The 23,344-nt window shown below is 44.0% G+C and overlaps 1 protein-coding gene across 3 annotated transcripts in view; it reads left to right on the top strand.

The window, feature by feature from the left end:
* Positions 1–23,344, top strand: part of LOC137336060 (uncharacterized) — a 34,461-nt gene that overhangs the window by 5,610 nt on the left and 5,507 nt on the right. For 2 of the 3 annotated variants that reach the window (XM_068001559.1, XM_068001560.1), the window contains exons 3-8: positions 5,543–5,636; positions 7,673–7,727; positions 12,585–12,725; positions 16,059–16,219; positions 18,469–18,618; positions 20,490–20,635. In XM_068001559.1, the coding sequence (XP_067857660.1) occupies positions 5,543–5,636; positions 7,673–7,727; positions 12,585–12,725; positions 16,059–16,219; positions 18,469–18,618; positions 20,490–20,635 (747 nt within the window). The remainder of the gene's footprint in view (positions 1–5,542; positions 5,637–7,672; positions 7,728–12,584; positions 12,726–16,058; positions 16,220–18,468; positions 18,619–20,489; positions 20,636–23,344) is intronic. The other variant, XM_068001561.1, reaches the window with a different exon arrangement.

Here is a 23,344-nt window from a genome sequence, read left to right on the forward strand (position 1 = left end):
GGAAAACGATATTCGAGGAAATATCGCACAACATTGAGACAGTTGGTTGCCGCAGGGGAAACAAGGAGTTAAGGCAAATGGGGATAGCTTGGCTTGGAGAAGGGGTATAAATGTTATACTCCAGACGCCAGCACTGGGTGCGTTTTTGCTTTCGGTGCATAGAAATGATTTTGAATTGAGCATAGGGAGCATAGTCTCAAAATTTGCTCATGAGACAAAGCAGTGATTTGGGAAACAGAGAGGGCGTGGAGTACAGGAACGAAATTTTGGGCACCCCATCAGAGAAATGCATTAAAGCATAGATTCACCAGGGTGATGCCTTCACCCCGAAGTAATTATGTTTTGCTGTTTCAGAGAGCGTTCAGAGTTAACCACTGAGGCACAAATCATGTGTGGGCCAGATCAGGTAGAGGTGATAGATTCCCTGCCCTGAAGGCCTTCTGTGAACTAATTGAGTTTTTGAACTGTACTGTAACTTTTATTATTGTTATTTTTTCCTGCTGCATTCCTATACTTTACCAGAGAAAATGAATTCAACAATTTCCCAATATGCTACAGTGGGATTTGAATTCGTGGAGCATCCTCAGTTACAAGTCCAACACCGTATTTAACTTTGCAATAACGGAAAAAGAACCAGGTGCTTTAATACATTAGGAAATGCCTAGCTGCAGGTGTTAGCTGTGGCTCAGTGGGTAGCACTTTCGCCTCTGATTCAGATGGTTGTGGGATTAAATTTCACTCCAGAAACATGAGCACACAATCCAGGCTGACACTTCAGTGCAGTACTGAGGGAGAGCTGCACAGTCGGAGGTGCCGCTTTTCGGGTGAGAAGTTAAACGGAGGCTTCTTCTGAGCTCTCAGGTGGACGTAAAACATCCCTTGGCGCTATTTAGAAAACAAGCACTGGAATTCTCCCGGTTGTCCTGGACAATATTCATCCCTCAACCAACATCACTAAAACAGGTTATCTGGCCACATACTGTTTGTGGGACATTACTGTGCGCGACAATTCAAAATTGCTTCATTGGCTCTGAAGTGCTATGGAACGCAGTAAAAGGTGCTCTATCAATGCAAGTCTTTCTTTCTTTTACCAAATGAGCTGGTGACAGAATGTATTAGTGCCATATTAGTACAATAATGGTGTAGTTCAATTAGAATCATAGAACCAGAGATTCATGCAAGCACAGAATTATTGAGTCACTTAGTAACGGAATTGAAGAATCACAGAACCACCTTATAATAAAATTGGAGAAACACAGACCTCGATTATAACTTCCCACCCACTGGCGGAAACCAGACAGTGGGCAGTTCAGTAGAATGGGGGACTTACCGAATCCTTTCCTGCCCCGATCTGACTGCCTGAAATTTTAAATTGCAGGCCGCAATGACAACCATTCCAAAATGGTGGGGTCCACTTAAACATGCGGACAAGGCTCCGATGACGCCATCGGAGCCCGGTCTGCTATTTTAACCAATGGCCTAAGCGGAGGAGTAGTGGTAGATTCTCTGCAAGGCCAAACGTACTGGGAGCTGGATCAAGGGCCAGAAGAGGCCCAATGTAAGTTTTTTGATGTTTGTTTTGGTTTCTTTGTGGGCCAAGAGGAGCAGAAGTGCTCCTCCGTGCTTGACAAGGAAAACTTGGACCTCCCTTGAATCGGGCTTCCTATCCCCCGATTGCCAAAATTTTGCATTTTGCTACATTAGGCTTTATCTGGCACCTCCCTACCCATCCGATCTGACTATCTATTTCTGCCTGCAGCTTTTCACAGTTCTCAGAACAATTTTACTTACAGCCAATTTGTCGCCATCAGCAAATTGTAATATTGTTCCCTTGATTCAGACAGCCAGGTCATTTTGCATATGGGCAATACGAACAGTCCCACCACATAGAACTGTATAGCGCCTCCCAACGTGCATTTCTATATATGGACAATACGAGCAGTCCCAGCACACAGCCCTGTGGAGCAATACTCACTGTGCATTACAATTTGTTTTGCCAATACCCTCGTCTTTCCCTGTGGTCACAGTGCCCCAGTGTGGAAACTGTTCAAATGCCCTTTCAATAATGGCACGATTATCAACATGGATTGAATAACAAAGGGAATGAATAAAAGATGAACGTTTGGGACAGTCATATTTCTGTTTTGTTTAACCATGTTATCCACCAGAAATGACTTGGAAAATAAGTTACGTCTTGGGCTTGGGGGCTTTAAAAGCATTGCATATTCTCACTAGATTTTTGTTAAGAAGAGAAAGGGTTGACGAAAGATGGATAATGTGCTCATTGGAACTTAATTTCAATGTGGAAAATTGCCCCGGTATGTCCTCTCCACAAAAAGCAGGACAAATCCAATCCGGCCAATTACCGCCCCATCAGACTACTCTCATTCATCAGCAAAGTAATGGAACGTGTCGTTGACAGTGCTATCAAGCGGCACTTACTCACCAATAACCTGTTACCGATGCTCAGTTTGGGTTCCGCCTGGACCACTCGGCTCCAGACCTCATCACAGCCTTGGTCCAAACATGCACAAAAGAGCTAAATTCCAGAGGTGAGGTGAGAGTGACTGCCCATGACATCAAGGCAACATTTGACCGAGCGTGGCACCAAGGTGCCCGAGTAAAATTGAAGTCAATGGGAATCAGGGGGAAAACTCTCCAGTGGCTGGAGTCAAATCTAGCACAAAGGAAGATGGTAGTGGTTGTTGGAGACCAATCATCTCAGCCTCAGGACATTGCTGCAGGAGTTCTTCAGGGCAGTGTCCGAGGCCCAACCATCTTCAGCTGCTTCATCAATGAGCTTCCCTCCATCTTAAGTTCAGAAATGGGGATGTTCGCTGATGATTGCACAATGTTCAGTTCCATTCGCAACCCCTCAAATAATGAAGCAGTCCGAGCCCGCATGCAGCAAGACCTGGACAACCTCCAGGCTTGGGCTCATAAGTGGCAAGTAACATTCGCACCAGGCAATTGCCAGGCAATGACCATCTCCAACAAGAGAGTGTCGAACCAGCTCCCCTTGACATTCAACGGCATTACCATCGCCGAATCCCCCACCATCAACATCCTGGGGGTCACCATTGACCAGAATCTTAACTGGATCAGCCATATAAATACTGTGGCTACAAAAGCAGGTCAGAGTCTTGGTATTCCGCGATGAGTGACTCACTTCCTGACTCCCAAAGCATTTCTACCATCTACAAGGCACAAGTCAGGAGTATGATGGAATATTCTCCACTTGCCTTCATGAGTGCAGCTCCAACAACACCCAAGAAGCTCGACACCATCCAGGACAAAGCAGCCCGCTTGATTGGCACCCGAAACATTCATTCCTTCATCACCGGCGCACTGTGGCTGCAGTGTGTACCATCCATCGGATGCACTGCAGCAACTCGCCAAGGCTTCTTCGACAGCATCTCCCAAACCCACAACCTCTACCAACCAGAAGGACAAGAGCAGCAGGTACATGGGAACAAAACCACCTGCACGTTCCCCTCCAAGTCACACACCATCCCGACTTGGAAATATGTTGCGGTTCCTTCATCGTCGCTGGGTCAAAATCCTGGAACTCCCTTCCTAACAGCACTGTGGGAGAACCTTCACCACACGGACTGCAGCGGTTCAAGAAGGCGGCTCACCACCACCTTCTCGAGGGCAATTAGGGATGGGCAATAAATGCCGGCCTCGCCTGTGAGGCCACATCCCATGAACGAATAAAAAATACTTCTTCCATAAACCAAGCAATAAGCACATCTCTAGTTTGTCTGGGTATTTGGAAAGCGGCCTCTCACCCAATGTGTTAGAAAACCCTTTGATCACCATCAGAAACGGGCGGGCTTTTTACACAATGAGATTGGCTTTTAAAAATCAGAATACAGAGAACAAAATGGCAGTCTGTTTTTTGGAAAGAAGACGTGAGTGGATAGTAAAGCAAGAGAAGGCTGGGAATGGAGACAGGCGGAATGGAGAGGGCTTATTCTGTACATTATGTAAGACAACCCACCAAAGTGGGATAGTTTGGTCTATTCTTTATTTTGCATTGTTCCATGAAGTTGTATCGATTGAGCTATAGGGCTCTGAACATCCTCGTTGCTCTGTATGCTTCACCTTGCTTTGGAGTAAAACAGTTTACAATTCGAACCAACCAAATCACACGATTACTCAGCTCATATCGTGGTTGGGTTCTATTGTTACTCCCATGGGTTCTGGTATCGTACAAGTAGATATCGAACAGTGTGAGTCAACACCCATCAAAGTGAAACATTCGGCCCACTGATGGCACTGAGCCTGGGAAGGATCTACCAATGGCCCGAATCTGCTGCATGGATTGAAAAAAACAAATGACACCGGCATTACAAGTTTGAAGCATTCCATGACTAAATTATCAGAGAGCTTCTATTTTCAATAAATTACCAATCCTGATATATCTGATTTATGCGGCATCACAGCGCACATAACTCAGCATTCCTGCATTGCGGCTCTTCCACGGCTCACATTTCAGAATGAGTTGTGAGATTCCTATTTGTGTTGCTATGGGAATTCATTCAAACACTGAGTCAATCAAACCAAAATGGTCTCAGTTTGGATTCATCGGCTGTTTGTGCTCACGTACATGATCTCAGCTCGGTCCATAACCAGTAGGTCCGCGTCGACTAGACAAGGGAAAATGAGCCGGGTCTCTGTTCCTGGTCCAGAGACTCCTGATCTAAAAGTGCGCTTACATACATGTTGCATGGAGATAGGATGGGGATTCATTATGATGCCCCCCATGACTGAATGGCTTGCCGTCAGTTCCTGTGATCAGACATGAAGCAGTAATGAGACACTAGGAAGTTGAATAATCCCACAGTGTGTGGCAAAACTGAACCATAGTGAATCAGGATCCAGTTTATACACCGCCCGATTTACCTTTCCGAAACTGACCCATAGTGAATCAGGATCCAATTAATACACCGCCCGATTTACCTTTCCGAAACTGACCCATAGTGAATCATGAGCCCAATTGATACACCGCCCGATTTCCTTTTCCGAAACTGACCCATAGTGAATCAGGATCCAATTTATACACCGCTCGATTTCCTTTTCCAAAACTGACCCATAGTGAATCAGGATCCAATTCATACACCGCCCAATTTAGCTTTCTGAAACTGACTCATAGTGAATCACGAGCCCAATTTTTCAAAGCCCAATTTTCCTTTCTAAAACTGACCCATAGTGAGTCAGGCGCCCAATATATACACTGCCCGATTTGCCATTCCAACTGAATTTAATGGAAAAGAGAGCCAAAGCAAGATACAAGGGCTTGGAATGTTGTTGTGGGATAATAGGTACAAATGCCTTCAGCCTTCCTCTTCATTTCACCTCCCTGTTATTTTAGGAGAAGCATTTCTTACTCGTTTCTCTGTCCTTAAGAAGCAATCTGTCTCTTTATCTGTCCACTCAGACGCCTTGTCGCCCATCCGGCTATCTGTTGGGAGTTTTTGAGAGCATCAAGTCAGACAGAACCTCTAAGTTTTATTCCACTGTTCATTGCGTTTTGTAGGTACGTTGAAGAACGTATACAGAAAACAGGAGTTGCAACAGAAACACAAGGATTTACCTTCGTCACCAGTGGCAAGAGAAGGGAATGCCTCACGGTGAGTAATTCCACAAATTAACCCCGAACTCCGACTCATTCTGTGCTTCTGATTGACTCTCTGAGAAGGAACTTCAGTAAACACGACAGCACCCTCGGTACAACACAGTGGGACTCTCAGCAAACACTAGAGTAGAGGATATCTACTCCCGCGCCAAAGTGTGAGGGCTCGGACATCCTCCCGCTCCCCAAACGCTCCGAATCGCTGGAAATCCCATGGGAATTCCAAAAGGGTGTGTAAACCCGGTGCGATGGGAACCTAAACCTTTATCGCAGTTTTATAACTAGGAGAGGAAACCATCCCTCAGAGAGCATTACAGAGGGTTAGAAGTGATGCGTCAGTTGGCGAATCGGTAACGTGAAGGCAGACACAGAGCATTGTCACTAGATGGGGGAGTTAGACGCTTTTGTTTTCACAGAGAGGAATCACTCCGGTAGAGTTTCCTCCGTAACTTCGGAGAATACCCAGCAACAACAATTCGCATTTATATATCACCTCTCTCAACCCCTCCACTGCCTCTGATTTGTCACGCTGCTTCTCCGGATTGAGGATTGGAGGAAACAATCTGTCCTGGGATCTTTTAGTTGAATAAACTGTAATATCTTATAAAAGGGAATTGGGTTCGTATTTGAAATGGAAGAACATAAAAGCACGCAGGGCGGAAGTGGACCAATGGAATTACATTAAGCACCTCCAGTTGAAGTGACACCGGTGACACCGGTGTGATGGCTGAAAGACCTCGTACGTCGCTGCGTTTCCTATGCCTTTTTTCCAATCCAACACTGCAAGATAATTCATTCTATTGTGGTGACCTCTGAATAAGTAACCGCATTAAATGAATTAACTCTTATTTAATAAATATGTCAGCTCTTATCGACCTGTCATTTATGACCAATTGATTCATTTAATGACTAAGAAAGGGGAAGATATTTTCGCCTTGACAGCCTAGGCTTTAAGGATCAATTGAAAGGAAACTCAGGCGGGATCTGTTTGACGTGTGATCCTTCGCGCCCGATTTTCCTCTCTGCGCTACGTCCAGGCGAGGCTTAACGCTCAGGCAGTGCAGAGGAACATCTACTCCATGAGGCTCCTCACCCACGAACTGGCGCTTAAAATACCCAATCAGCTACTGCGCCATACAGACCAGGGAGCTCCATGGGTCAATCCCTACTCCGGACTGAGTTGGCTCCACAAAACCAGCAAGAATTCGGGATCCTACCAGGTGACCTTGGCACTCATTGAGCAGGAAAAACTAATAAATAGAACAGTGTTCTGGAGACATGTAGCATTATTCTGCATTTAATTGCTATTATCCTACCGTCGAATTTTATATGGAATCAGCGTGAGTCCATTTCATCTTTTACTTTATCCAAGCACGTTTGATGTTGACTCTTGGTCCAAAAGTAGTTTCCACTCTGCAGCAATGTACATTCAATGGCTCATTTGACCTGTCAAACCCAGGACATCCACAGTGCCCTCTCTACCGCCACCTGCTGACCTCTCCTTCAAGGAACATTAAGTTAGTGCACTCCCTCCCCTCGAAAAGAAAGTGACGCTAATATCTATTTAATCACCACTTATGCTTTACAGTGGGTTTCACTCCAGTCCCCAACACTTGTGTTCTGTAGTAAACTGTATTTCAAATACTTTTATTCACGTCTATGTTTTTGGGAAGATTATCCAAAAGAGGGATGTCACCCGCTTAGTGCCAATGTGCTATTATACCTTGTGAGGCATCACCTTTATGGTGCCCCATCCAACGTCCGCAATCATGGATTTTCCAGCATAGCTGAATGGATAGGAAACCTGGACAGTGTATACCTGTCGAGCGCAAATGGATTTGGTTAGTCTGCTGTGATCACTGGTTGAGAAGAGCAAACGTCGCACGGACCAGTGAGAGAAACTGGCGCGTTACTTGTATATCTCGTTATCACACTGTGAAATACTCGTCTAATAGGTGCTCCAAAATGAAAAAAATTAACAAGTTACGAGGATTGAGCGTTTTTTGCCTCTAATCTTTTTTAAAATTTTCACAGGGCTATGCTACACTCGACCTTTACCCGCACTTCCAAGCCCTCGAACAGATCGAAGGTAAATACACAGTGACTCTCAGAGTTAGAGACAACAGGAAGGGAAATGCTCACTTTGTCAGTCACCGTAATCCAATAAAGTTTCAACTGTTGAACTGTGAGCCTTCCACAAGCAGCATGCCTCCGAGAATAATCGATGATTCCTATATGTTACGAGGAGGGATTGGGAATTGAAAATAGGAGGTGACGTGTTAAAGCAACGCAGCATTAAACAGTGAGAACGTGCTCCATTTGCCGGGAAACCGTTCGAATACATCCTCGGGAGTTGATCGGCATTTTGTGTGGGCTGCGTCATGTTGGAAATTGTAGGTTGATAGGCAGGTTATCCAATTGCGCTTCCCAGAGTAAGTTTTGATATTGGTCCTTTGGCAGTGATGAAGAGATAAGAGAGTGAGAAAGAGAGATAGAGAGGAAGCAAGAGAGAAAGCGAGAAGTGAGAGAGAGAAAGATAGAGGCAGATATATGAGACATCTTTTCCATTAGAACAAAGAAGGTTAAGAGACGATCTGATAGCGGCTCAGAATTATAAGGGGTTTTGAGAAGGAGAATCGAGAAAATTGCCACTGGTCGGTGAATCGATAATTAAAGGGAATAAGTTTCAAATTATCACCTAAATGGAGAGGTTAGGAGAGTTTTTTTCATGCGGTTGGTTGTTGGAATATGGAAAGTCCTGCTGGTGGGGGACACAGATCCAGAATAGCTTTTAAAAGGGACGGGGATAAATAATTAACAAAGGAACAAAGAAAATAAAAATCTATGGGGAAAAGGAAGAAATGGGATAATTCTATCAGGGAGCGAGCACAAGTGCAATGAGCCGAATGGCCTCCTTCTGCTTTGTAAAATTCTGCAATTCTCTTTGTTTGTTGTCACGATGTATCTATTTCCACGTACATGGAATGCTAAGGATTTTGTTTGCAGTTTAACCTTTATTAAATTAGTGTTCATGAGACAAGTAATACAAAGGCATTGGAAGGCTTGGAGCACGCATCAAAAAGGTGGGTTTGAATAAAACAGTCAGCCGTAGCTCAGTGGTAGCATTCTCACTTGATTCAGAATACAGTGGGTTAAAGGTTTCCAGAACTCGAGCACATATTCCAGGCTGACACTTCAGTACAGTACTCACGGAGGTGCTATATTTTGAATGGTTAAAGCGAGGGAGAGAAAAATAAGGGAATTACAGGCCAGTTAGCCTAACATCAGTAGTGAGGAAAATGCCAGAGTCTATTATAAAAGATGTGATAACAGAACAGTTGGAGAGCATTAACGGGATTGGACAAAGTCAGCATGGGTTTATTAAAGGGAAATCAAGCTTAACAAATCTACTGGAGTTTTTTGAGGAGGTAACTAGTAGAATAGATAGGGGAGAAAAATTGGATGTGTGTATTTGGATTTTCAGAAGGCTTTTGATAAGGTCCCACACAAGAGGTTAGTGTGCAAAATTAAAGCACATGGGATTGGGGGGAATATACTGGCATGGATTGAGAATTGGTTGACAGACAGGAAACAGAAAGTAGGAATAAACGGGTCTGTTTCCGGGTGGCAGGCAGTGACTAGTGGGGTACCGCAGGGATCAGTGCTTGGGCCCCAGCTATTCACAATATATATCAATCATTTGGATGAGGGAACTAAATGTAACATTTCCAAGTTTGCAGACGACACAAAACTGGGATGGAATGTGAGATGTGAGGAGGATGCAAAGAGGCTCGAATTTGATTCAGACAAGTTGGGTGAGTGGGCAAGAACATGGCAGATGCAGTATAACGTGGAAAAATGTGAGGTTATCCAATTTGGTTGTAAAAACAGAAAGGCATCTGAATGATGATAGATTCGGAAAAGGGGAGGTGCAACGAGACCTGGGTGTCCTTGTACACCAGTCGCTGAAAGCGAGCATTCAGGTGCAGCAAACAGTTAGGAAGGCGAATTGCATGTTGGCCTTCATTGCAAGCGGATTTGAGTACAGGAGCAGGGATGTCTTACTGCAGTTATACAGGGCCTTGGTGAGACCACATCTGGAGTATTGTGTGCAGTTTTTTTTCTCCTTATCTGAGGAAGGATGTCCTTGCCATGGAGGGAATGCAACGAAGGTTTACCAGGCTGATTCCTGGGATGGCAGGGCTGACGTATGAGGAGAGATTGGGTCGACGAGGCCTATATTCACTCGAGTTTAGAAGAATGAGAGGTGATCTCATCGAAACATATAAAATTCGAACAGGACTGGACATGGAGGACGTTTCCGATGGCTGGAGAGTCCAGAACCAGGGGTCACAGTCTCAGGATACAGGGTATGTCATTTATAACCGAGATGAGGAGACATTTCTTCACTCAGAGGGTGGTGAACCTATGGAATTCTATACCACAGAAGGCAGTGGAGGCCAAGTCATTAGATGTATTCAAGAAGGAGATAGATATATTTCTTAATGCTAAAGGGATCTAGGGTTATGGGGAAAAAGCAGGAACGGGGTACTGAGCTAAACGATCAGCCATGATCATTTTGAATGGAGGAGCAGGCCCGAAGGGCCGAATGGCCTACTCTTGCTCCTATTTTCTATGTTTCTATATTGCTCCCTCAACCAACACCAATAAAGCAGATTATCTGGTCATTTATCTCAGTGCTACTCGTGGGACATTGCTGTGCATAATGACTGATCCTTCTTGGCCGTGAAACACTTTGGGACACTGTGGGGAAGTGAAATGCTTTCTATCAATGGGAGTTATTTCTATTTATGAACTATTAAACCTACTACTAGCTGTCTCTTCCACAAGGTGTTTCTGTTCTCCCCATCTATACACGTGGATCTCCTCGTTCTGATGAAGTATCCCAGCTGAAACCTTCACCTCCCTTTTCTATTCTAAACGGTGACTGACCTGCTCGGTATTTCCGCTGTTTTCTGTTTTCATTTAACCACCCAATCTGTTGATGTTTCTCTTTTATTCTCTGGTGATGCGAATTTCGCCGTCTCTAAGAATTTCACAGTAGAATATCGTTTTCAAGGATACATGTTTTGAGATAAGTGATTGGATTTTTTTACTTGCAATTATTTTGATTTGAACCAGGATTGTGATCCTATAACACACAAGAGATTATTCCATAAGACATGAAGGGATTGAAATAGAAGGGAGGTTTCTGTAGGAGATTGAAAACTGGCCGCACTAAAGTAAGCAAAGCACGGTTATGATGGGATATTTGTGGACAAGGTGAGAGTTCACTAGCGGGTGTCACATAGATCAGTGCCAGTGCAATTGCTGTTTACGGGCCATGGAATAATTATGAATGGGAGTCAGATAGGTCTGAGTTTAACGATGATGCCAAATCTGATGGAGTGGTGTGAAATAGCAGAGACAAGACAAACCAAATAAAATGGGTCTGTGTAGGTTGGGAAGGTGGGCTGAAGAACGACAAATGGCATTTAATGTGGGCAGTTGCAAAGTATTGAAAGTGGAAAAGTGAAATGAACAGTGGGGATAGGGACTAAATTGTGAATAAAGAACGTGGATTGAAATTAAATGGGAAATCAGCAAGTGGAATATAAAATAAATGGGGAATAAAACGGGAATAGAAATTAAATTGGGAATAAACAGGGGGAATAGAAGTTAAATTGGAAATTAGCAGGGAGAATAGGAACTAAGTGGGGAATACACGGGGAATAGAAACTAAATGGGGAATAAACAATGGAATAGAAACTAAATGGATAATACACTGGGAACAGAAACTAAATGGGGAACAAGCAGGGGAATAGAAAGTAAATGGGGAATAAACGGGGAATAGAAATTAAATGGGGTATAAACAGGAGGAATAGAAATTAAATGGGGAATATACAGGGAGAATAGAAAATAAATGGGGAATATACGGGGAGAATAGAAATTAAATGGGGAATATACAGGGAGAATAGAAATTAAATGGATAAGATACAGGGAGAATAGAAACTAAATGGGGAATATACGGGGAGAATAGAAATTAAATGGGGAATATACAGGGAGAATAGAAATTAAATGGATAAGATACAGGGAGAATAGAAACTAAATGGGGAATATACAGGAGGAATGGAAACTAAACGGGGAATATACAAGGAGAATAGAAATTAAATGGGGAATATACACGGAGAACAGAAACTAAACGGGGAATACACAGGGAGAATAGAAACTAAATGGGGAATATACAGGGAGAATAGAAACTAAATGGGCAATATACAGGGAAAATGGAAACTAAATAGGGGATAAACGGGGAATAAAAATTAAATGGAGAATAAAGAGGGAATTAGAAAGCAAATGGGAAATACACAAGGGAATAGAAACTAAATGGGGAATAAACAAGGGGAATAGAAACCAAATGGAAAATAAATAGCGAGAATAGAAACTAGTAGAATCGAAACTTAGAGCAATTTGCGAAGCAGAGAATTAGAGTTGGGTGGAGTATAGACGTTTCTGAGATGAAGGTTGAGGAGCTGGGTGATAGGAAACTGAGGTACTACAGCACCGCCACTGACAGAAGATACAATTACAGTGCGATGTTTACATAGACAGTTTCTGTTATGAAAATGAATATCGGAATTTATAATGCAGAAAAAGTTGACACAAATGTGTGACAGAAACCTGACTTGGGGGAAAAATTCAGGCAGGAACTGTGTACAGACATAAGAATTATTTTACCTATATTTATATAATATAGCTAGCCCTTATTTTCTATGCAGGATATTATAGTGGGATCTATTTTGATTTAAAACATTCTAATATAAAAGGAGTCTGACCTACAACGAAAGTATTTCGCAATTTAAACGACAAGACATGAAATGAAAGTCCCATTCCGGCAGCTGAACCTTTACTTCTGCTTCTGCTCACTGCTCGTTCTGTGCTCCCACAGGAATAGCAGACTACTTGGCTACCGAGATCAGCAGCTCCAAACAGAAGAAGTTTAGCCTGGTGACCTTTATCGATACACCAGGGCTTGTGGATGGAGATATGACCTATGAATTTGATGTGGATAAAGCGCTGATCTGGATGGGTAAGAGATCAACCCGCACCGTGAGACACACACCAGTGCTCCACCATCACTTGGAAATAGCCGTCAGCACATTTTAACATTCAGATGTGGCAGATTGCTATAATTTTGTTTTATATTCATTCTTGGGATCTGGGCGTCGCTGGCAACCTTGGCATTTATCGCCAATCCCTCGTTGCCCTGAGAAGGTGATAGGGGATGTTGTTCTTGAACTGCTGCTTCCTTTCCTTTGACACAACTGAGTGGCTTGCTAGCTTGCTAGGCTACTTCAGAGGGGAGTTGTTAACCATGTTGTTGTGGGACTGGAGTCACATATATGCTAGACAGAGTAAGGATGGCAGTTTCCCTTCCCGAAAAGACCATTAATAAACCAATTATTTTTTTTAATGAAAATCCGACAGCTTCATGGTCATGCTTACTGATAACAACGTTTTATTTCCAGATTTTTTAAAAAGCTGAAACAAATTCTCAACTGCTCAAGTGGGCTTTGAATATACTTTATCTCGCGTATTAGCATAGGCCTCTGGATTACTAGTTCAGTCACAGACTCAACATTAGCGTACCGTCGATTACTAGTCCAGTAACATAACCACTGCATTTCTGTGTCCTGGATTACTAGCTCGATAACATAACCAGTACATGATCGTACCCTGGATTACTAGTCTTGTAACATAACCACTACACTATCGTGTACTGGATTACTAGCCCAGTAACATATCCACTACACTACCGTATCTAATCCAATATATCGGGAAATCAGGTGCCAAAGGAAACAGAGAGACCTGGGGGAGAACTGGGAGCTGTTCAAAAATGAGCAAGGGATTCTCTTGCTCTAAATTATTACCTTGCATCAGTTTTTAGAAATTAATCTAAGTTCAGATCTAAGTACAGCCTTCGGAGCCATGGTTTTAGGGTTCAGAAACTGAATGAAGGCTTGGTGGAAAAACTGAATTAAATTCGCTGTTTAAATGTGGAAAGAAAAGTGATAGGTTTAAGGAAAGAGTTTGAGCGAGTGAGAATGAAGTTGGTGATAGGACTGAGGAAGTGGAATGCACAGATAGTCAAAGTCAGAGGGCAGAAGTGTGTGGAGTAAAAGTGAATGGTATGGGAGGATAAGTGAACGGTATGGGAGGGGAAGTGAAGGATATGGGAGGGGAAGTGAAGGATATGAGAGGGGTAGTGAAGGATATGGGAGGATAAGTGAACGGTATGGGAGGGGTAGTGAAGGATATGGGAGGGGAAGTGAAGGATATGGGAGGGGAAGTGAAGGATATGGGAGGGGTGAAGGATAAGGGAGGGGTTGAAAGTATGGGAGGGGATGAATGATTTGGGAGGATAAATGAACGGTATGGGAGGAAAAGTGAAGGATATGGGAGGGGGTGAACGGTATGGGTGGGGAAGTGAAGAGTATGGCAGGGGGTGGAGCTTTATAGAAGGGGAAGTAAAGGGATTGGGAGTTGAAGTGTGGGTTATGGGAGGGGCTGAAGTGAATGAAAGTGGAAGTGATGGATATGGGAGGGGAATTTATGAGTATGGAAGAAGAAGTGAAGTGTATGGGAGGTGGTGAATGCTATGGAAGGGGATGTGAAGAATATGGGAGGGGTGAAGGGTGTGGAAGGGGAAGGTAAGAGAATGGGAGGGGGTGACGTGTATTGGAGGGGAAGTGAAGAGTGTGGGAGGGGGTGAAGGGAATTGGAGGGGAAGCGAAGAGTATGGGGGAATGTGAAGTGCATGGGAGGGGAAGTGAAGAGCATGGGAGGGGGTGAAGGGAATTGGAGGGGAAGCGAAGAGTATGGGGGAATGTGAAGTGTATGGGAGGGGAAGTGAAGAGTATGGGAGGGGGTGAAGTGTATGGGAGGGGAAGTGAAGAGTATGGGGAATGTGAAGTGTATGGGAGGGGAAGTGAAGAGTATGGGAGGGGGTGAAGTGTATGGGAGGGGAAGTGAAGAGTATGGGGGAATGTGAAGTGTATGGGAGGGGAAGTGAAGAGTATGGGGGAATGTGAAGTGTATGGGAGGGTGTGAAGTGTATGGGAGGGGGTGAAGTGTATGGGAGGGGGTGAAGGGAATTGGAGGGGAAGCGAAGAGTATGGGGGAATGTGAAGTCTATGGGAGGGGAAGTGAAGAGTATGGGAGGGGGTGAAGAGTACGGGGGAATGTGAAGTCTATGGGAGGGGAAGTGAAGAGTATGGGAGGGGGTGAAGAGTATGGGGGAATGTGAAGTGTATGGGAGGGGAAGTGAAGAGTATGGGAGGGGGTGAAGTATACGGAAGGGGAAGTGAATAGTACGTGGTGGAGGTAGAATTTGAGACAGGAGGAGGTTCCTGAAATAGGGTGGGGTAAGAGCTGCAAAGAGAACTGAAGGCTGGATGAGGGTTTTCAATTCAAGGAACCTGGAGAATAAGGATACAACGTAGGGAGTGAGTATGGGATTGATGGGCGACCAGGACTCAGTGTGACGGGATATGGGAGGCTGCGGAAGGAATTTAAAATGAATGTGTTAAACGAGTGTTGGCAGCGTTACATTTCGTCATTTCAGGATTTGAAATTCCACTCAGGTAGAGTTTCAGTTTGCCTGTTGTACAATCAGATTCGCTCTCCATAGTTCACATCCACTAAGAAAGTCTGCACATGCTGGGGTAAAACCAACACCAATCACTGGTAAACGTCTCACTGATTGTTCACCCGGTGGTGAGCTTGTGTTGACCTGCAGGGCCCTCTGAAATGAAGTAGGAGAAATACCGCCCACCAGCGACAGTCTACCCCATATCTTCCAATTAAAGAATGAGATGGCTGGTCACTCAGCGTATCCTAGAGTAGAACTGAACCTGCTTGGCTCAGGAATGGGATTTACTCAGTCTGTCGTAGAGTTTGGTTGAGTTCCAATCCAGAATTTCATGTTTAAAATGATCAATTGTTTCAATTATTTTGAGGATGAGGGCCGTACTACATTTGTCGACCATCCGTAGTTGCCCGAAGAAAGTGGATCTCTTTGAAGCAATTGTACAACTGGGTTTCTTTCTACATCACTGCAGATGGCATTAAGTAACAATCACATAGTACGGGAGTGGAGTCACATATAGGGCAGACCGGGTTGGGCTGGCAGGTTCCTTTCTCCGAAGGGATGTGAGTGAATGTTAGTAGATGTTTTTTATGACAATCCAGCAGTTTTCATAGTCATTTTTCTGGTGCCTCAGTGCGTCACCTTTCAGTGTACTTACCCACCCTGTGTGTTACTTCATTGTACATTATTAAGATACACTTTGGACATATTACATCGAACATGGAGATACCTCTTCGTGTATAATCGAATTTTTCAATTGGTTTCTGTCTGCAGGTGAGCAGGCCGATCTGATCTTTGTTTTCTTTGACCCGATGGGCCAGGCCCTGTGCAAGCGGACACTGAACGTGGTGGAAAAGCTGAACGAAAAACACGGCGATAAACTCAAGTTCTATCTGAGCAAAGCCGATGAAGCTGGTCTTGAGAGTGACAGACAGGTACAGACACAATTCATTTTATTGCATCCGAGAATCCCCTTCCTGGATGGATTTCCAAATTCTGAGATTTTATCACGGTGCTCTATGAAAAGAATGACTAATTACGGACAATAAAAGGTAGATGCAATGTCGAATCCATGTGTACAATGAGATTCTGTATTCACACCGCCTTTAATTTGTCCTCGCACACATATAGTAAGGTACTCCATTTGAATGAGAGCGTTATGCCATTAAAAGTCCCACGCCAACTCATTAATCAAATAAGAGGATGTGTAAGTGGATTCCCATTTAAAAGTCATATATTCTGTCCTTGTTTTTATATGCTACTTTGATTTCATATTGTTACTTATAATTAAGTCGCAAAGCTCACTGCAATTTGGGAAGTCGATTTTGTTGAAGTTTGTTGGCCTTTCTCTGCTCAGGAGTGGGGAGACGTAAACCTGATTACGGTCCAGCGCCACCACACTGGCGGGATATAGTTACAGGATAGTTAAGTAGTTTCCATTATAAACGTGATAAAGGAATTCATAACAGGAAAAAGATTGACATGGAAATGTGACAACAGGATGTTAGGCTTTGTACACACGACGTACGCGCAGACATTAGATTTTAGTATACTGCAGGTAATAAAATGATTAACAGTTGACAATTGCAGTCTGTTGCAATAGCAGACAAAGTGCTCCATATTGCGAACTGTACTCCAATCCTGACTCTGTGTATCGGGTCTAGATTGACGACATCAGCAGCATCTGTCGAGTGGCACAAACACAAAGTAACGTAAAAGAGATCTGGGATCAGATTAACAGCACAGTAAATCCATTTAAAATAATGTTTTGATGGTACTAGAGGAATGTCGCGCAAAACAGATACCAGGCTGGACTCCATGTGTGGTCGGGTATTCAAAGGCTAGCACCCCAGATGTCGTGAGTTCAAAACCCACCACAGGAAAGTGTGAAATTTAATTCAATAAAATCTGATAATTTGTGGACTTGCACCAGAAGAAATGACCGAGAATGTTACTGAAGTTCAAGAGGACATATATGATCCCCAGGCAGGGTTCAGGGTTTGAAGAGGATAGCGGAATCGGCTAACATTCATTCCTTAACCAACAGCACCAAAGGAGAGATTAACTAGTCATTTATCTCAATGCGGCGTTTGTCCTGAAATTCCAACATGTTTCCTAATGTCCTTCAGGAAAGGGAGCTTGCCACTACTTCCTGGTGTGTTCCAACACATAACTCCAGTTCCACACGACGAGTTGAACCCTTACTGCTCCCAAGGTAACTAACGATGGCCAATAATTCCAGCTGCGTCCCAAGAGCAAATTTAATAAAATGCTTGTAAGGGCAGTACAAAAACGTGAAAAGAGGGTGGGGAATTGATGTGATACAAGCTATTAATGCCACTTCGTTGCATTCGTGCTCCTTCTCCGGCAGTTTGATCATCCATTCATCCCTCCATCTCATCACAATAAAGTAGCAGATACTCTCATTCCCAGCAGGATCTAAAAGAGAAAAGTGAAAGACTATTTTGGATTCAGTGCCTAAATATCTAAAACAGTAAACTGTCTTCCCGAATTCAGGTACGTACTGAGCTGCAGTGAATCTCCAGAGTCCTCTGCTGTGTTTCAGGTTTCAAGTGCAGTCTTTGTAAACCATATTAATTCAGATATAATTGATAATTTGCAGATCAACACTAACGTTACAAGATATATAAGAGGATGCAGCACTGATTGGCTTTCACCAGCTTCACACTGATTGCACAGATGGCTCCCATTTATTCCTAATGTAAATAGTAGCACACTCGCCTCTGAATCAGGAGGTCATAGGCACATGCCCCATTCTATAACTTGGACCCATAATCCAGGCTGACACTGCAGTGCAGTGCTGGGGGAGTGCGGCACTGTCGGAGGTACCGCCTTTTGGATCAGAAGTTAAACTGACGCCTCGCCCGCCTGTTCAGGTGGATGTAACAGATCCCCTGGCACTATTTGAAGAAGAGGGAAATGTTGGCCAACATTAATTCCTTAACCAGAACGACGATATGACAAAATAACTGTCATTTTTCTCAATACTGTTTACAGGACCTTGCTGTGCGCAAATATTCCACCGCATTAGCCTGTAAAATAAAAGTGACTGTACATTAGATATGTTTCATTGGTTGTGAAGCACATTGGGACATTTTGATGATAGGAAAAGCTCTATAAAAATGGCAATTCTTTATTTCTAATCCAATGTTGTTTCCTAAAGGCCGGACGTGTGCTCAAATTTACAGTGGGATATGTTTGTGTTCTTCTTCAGAGAGTGATGATGCAGATAGTACAAGAGCTGTGCAAGAGACCCGGGCTGAACAAGTGTGGCTTTGATATGCCGACCATCTACATCCCAGATCCAAATAGGGTAGGGCCGTCTTTTCTGAATGTTAATCAGAAATAGACTGACCTAACAGACGCAACGGTCTATGAAGGTTAACTGTGTGTTTGCAATGTGCATGTTGGATAAGAAACTGGTTGCAATCTCGTAGGCAGAGGTAGGGGTAGATCCACATAAAGCCAGATCACAATTTCAGTCCTGCAGGGCACTATGTTGGTTGACTGCAGTAAACCAAATTCATAAATGATTTGAAAGAGAGACCTGATGGAGTGTTAACAAGGTTCCATATCACACATTTGCGCGTGGGAGTTGGGAATTTAAATCATTTTCCTTTAGTTGTTCTCTACATGGAGGTAGTGCTGCCAAGGCCGTATTCATTGTCCCTCCCAAGCTAACCTGAAAGGTGATGGTGGGCCATCTCTTTGATTCTTTGAAGTCTTGTGATACTGGTGCTCCCAAGATGGCTTCAGGTGAGCCATTACGGGATACTGACCCAATAATATGAAGGAATCGTGATATAGGTCCCTGTGAGCCTGATGTGTGACATGAACGGGAACTTGGAGGTGATGGAGTTCCCATGATTTTGCTGTGCTTGTCCTTCTTGGTGGTAGAGTTCGCAGAGGAGAAACGTGTTGATGAAGTTCCTGGTTGAGTTGCTGCAATACATCCTGCAGATCATACAGTAGCCGCATTGTGCCGAAAGTGGAGGGGTGGGTATTAGGTCGAATACAGGCCGATTGAGGGGTTGGGTCCCGTTGTCGCGGATATTCTTGATTTTGGATAAGTGTGGGGTGAGGCATTTGGGCCTGGGAAACTCTAGAGATGTGCATACAATGCAAGATTACGTGAACGGTTAAGAAGTTGGGAGGAAACGTGGGGATCGTAACTAATAAATCATTGAACGTCCAAAAGCAGTGTTGCAAGGCCATTGTGAAGGTAAATAGAGATTTAGGTTATATTGCTACAACAGTGCAATATAGAACTACGGACACTATACCGAGGCATTGATACCTGGAATATTGTGCCCAGTTTTTTTCGCCACACATGGTGAGGGATATCGAGGCTGGGAGAAGTTACAGAGGAGAGCGATAAAAGCAATACCCATTCTTGGGCTTCTTTTTTATTGGGGTAGGCTAGATAAGTTTGAGAGACTTTCATAAGAGGAATGTTAGCTCGGTAGAGATACAACTGAGGGTATTAAAACGATGAAGAGATTCAATTCTGCTCAGTTGTATGGATCGTGAGTATAAAAAACGTCAGCAAAGTGCTTATTTTAGATATTCGGGCTCAGAGTTCTCAATCCCTGGAGTATTTACGGGGTCGCATTGATTGTTGTGGTCTCCTGGAGCTTTCCTCGATTACCTTAGAGGGTCAGAGAAGAATTTCACTGAGTTTTCCGAAATTGATATCAGTTCTTTTTCTGTGTTTTGCCTTTCCCAGGAGACTATGACTCGGAGGAGGTCGATATTGTCCGTTGGCTGCAATGTGTCTGTGGGGTGGGCTTTATCAATCTAAGGACCTTTAAACAACTTTTACGTATATTCGTATGTGTATCCTAATTGAGAATGTCAAATAACTATTTGAGCGTTAGTGTAGAACGGGCGATGTCTGATCGGCAGCTCGTTGCACAACTCTCCTGACTTTCCTTTCCATGGCAGCCATCCAATATCTAACCAATGTCGCCATTTTCACACAATTGCCAAAAGTTCAAATTACCCCCATTCAGTTAGAGTAGAAAACAATGCCATTAATCATCAGTTCAATACAGTCAGGAGGCAGGGAGCTCGCCGAATTATCAGTTCAATCATCAACGTGGATAAGAGAATGCTCAGAGTAGCTTTGGGTATGAGATGCCACTAATGAATCAATTGATTCTCTTATGTCCATTGGATTGGCAGCCAACACGTTGTGTGAATCAGATCCAAGAGGTGTGCACGACAATAGAAAAGGCGATAAACCAGAGAGTTCAGAACACGCTGAACCAGCTGGAGAAGGACTGCGAGCTGATCATCCACTCAAGCAGGTGCAAACTCGAAGAGAGCAGGTGAGGCTTTAGTGTGTGTTGTGTTCAGGACAATTGCAGTAAGACTGGGGAAACAATGATGGGGATAAACAACATTGTCAGGAACAGTTACAGAAAAATGATATTATAATTGAGGACGGCATGGGGTTCTTTATCATGTTCGGAAAGTTGGGTTTGTTTTCTTCAGAAAATATGATACTTCAAGGTGATTTAATCGAAGATTTCAAGTTTATGTGGGGAGGTGACAGAGATTATTGTGAACTGTTGATATACCAAGGCACACGAGGTAGAATCGGGGAATTAGGAGCAAGAAGAGCAATCGGATGACACTTTTTATCCAATATGTATTGAGAACGTAACTCAGTTACCAAGTAAGAGAATTGAAGCATGGAGGACGTAAAACCTGGAGTCAGGTTTGAGTTATGTGTAAGTGGATGTACAAAGCTTTCAAAACAAAATTGGACTTTGAAGCATTAATAACTATGGAGGGATTGGATGTAAATGTTACGCGAGCATATCTTAGATTTGGACCGGACAGATTGCTGAATATTCCAGGTTTCGCCCCTGACTCACCCATCTACTGCTTAAATCTTCATCCGTGCTTTTCTTAGCTCCAGGTTCGACGATTCGAACGCTCTCCTGGCCGGTCTCTGATCTTCCACAGTCTATGCACTTCAGCTCATGCAAAACGCTGCTGCCCATATCCTAACTCGTAACAAGTTCCGTTAACGCATTATACCTGTGCTCGCTCCCGGTCCAGCAATACTTCGATTTTAATATTATCATCCTCATGTTCAAATCCCTCCATGGCCTCGCTCATCCTTATCTCTGTAACCTCGTTCAGCCCTATAACCCCCGAGATCTCTGTGTTCCTCCTTCTGGCCCCTTTTTTTTATTCGTTCATGGGATGTGGGCGTCGCTGGCGAGGCCGGCATTTATTGCCCATCCCTAATTGCCCTTGAGAAGGTGGTGGTGAGCCGCCTTCTTGAATCGCTGCAGTCCGTGTGGTGAAGGTTCTCCCACAGTGCTGTTAGGAAGGGAGTTCCAGGATTTTGACCCAGCGACGATGAAGGAACGGCGATATATTTCCAAGTCTGGATGGTGTGTGACTTGGAGGGGAACGTCCAGGTGGTGTTGTTCCCATGTGCCTGCTGCTCTTGTCCTTCTAGGTAGTAGAGGTCGTGGGTTTGGGAGGTGCTGTCGAAGAAGCCTTGGCGAGTTGCTGCATCGCATCCTGTGGATGGTACACACTGCAGCCACGGTGCGCAGGTGGTGAAGGAAGTGAATGCTTCGGGTGGTGGATGGGGTGCCAATCAAGCAGGCTGCTTTGTCCTGGGTGGTGTCGAGCTTCTTGAGTGTTGTTGGAGCTGCACTCATCCAGGCAAGTGGAGAGTATTCCATCACACTCCTGACTTGTGCCTTGTTAATGGTGGAAAGGCTTTGGGGAGTGAGGAGGTGAGTCACTCTCCGCAGAATACCCAGCCTTTGGCATGCGCTTGTGGTCACAGTGTTTATATGGCTGGTCCAGTTAAGTTTCTGGTCAATGGTGACCCCTGGGATGTTGATGGTGGGGGATTCAGCGATGGTAATGCCGTTGAATGTCAAGGGGACGTGGTTAGACTCTCTCTTGTTGGAGATGGTCATTGCCTGGCACTTTCCTGGCGTGAATGTTACTTGCCACTTTTGCGCATCTCCCACCTCCTTCGCCGCACCATTGTCGGCCGTGTCTTCAGCTGTGAAGATCCTAAGCTCTGGAATTCCCTCCCTAATCCTCGCCGCCTCTCCACCTCTCTCTTCCTTTAAGCCACTCCTTAAAAGCTACCACTTTTGATCAGCTATCCTAATATTTCCTTCTTTGGCTCGTTGCCAATTTTTGTCTGATTACGCTCCTGTGCAGCGCCCTGGGACATTTTACTGGGTTAAAGGCGCTATATGGTTAAAGTTTGAGAAATGGAGGGGGAAAGGTGGTGGTGAGGCAGTGCTAGCGAAGGATTCTGTAATAACGATAGAACGTAGTGATATCCTAGACGATGCAATGAGACAGAATTTAAGTGGATAAATTTAAGGAATATGAAGGGCTATGGTACAATTCTCGATGTGAATTACAAAACATCAATCCTATGAGATAGAGGGGGGAACAGCAACCAGTTCAGAGCGATAATGTAATAACAACCAGTCATTAATATTGGGACGTTTTAGCAATCCCAAGGTAGACGGGAATAAACGTAATACACCTGGTCAAAGTAGAGAAAACTTCTTGGAACTGCAGCAACAGATCAATAAAAATGGATCTGTCCAAAACTACCTGAGCAAGAAAGTTGGCAAAAGGGTAAATAGGTCAGCAGTGAGAATATTGAAATATGAGGTAGAGAGTTCAAATAAATACATTACTAAAAGGAGAAAGGAGTGCATCAAGATAGGGAGTAATTTTACCGTGAGCATTAGTGCAAACTGGTGAGTTTGTTTCGGCCGCCTGTTTTACGCCCCGCCCTCTTTCCATTCCTATTGAAGTCAATCAGGAGAGGTGGAAAACGGGCAGTCGCTTCGTTAGCCCCCATTTTGCACTATTGGCCAAAATTAAAATTATCCCCCATTAAAAGTCAACTGAAACTTAAAACAGAGACACCCAATAAAGTTTGGGCTAACGATATTAAAAATAAGGAATATAGAAAGGCTAGTGGGGGATTTTAAAGGGAGATTGGAAAGGCTAAAATGGAATATTACAAAAAG

This window comes from Heptranchias perlo, chromosome 20 (genome assembly GCF_035084215.1).
Source record: "Heptranchias perlo isolate sHepPer1 chromosome 20, sHepPer1.hap1, whole genome shotgun sequence".
NCBI classification, from domain to species: Eukaryota; Metazoa; Chordata; class Chondrichthyes; order Hexanchiformes; family Hexanchidae; genus Heptranchias; species Heptranchias perlo.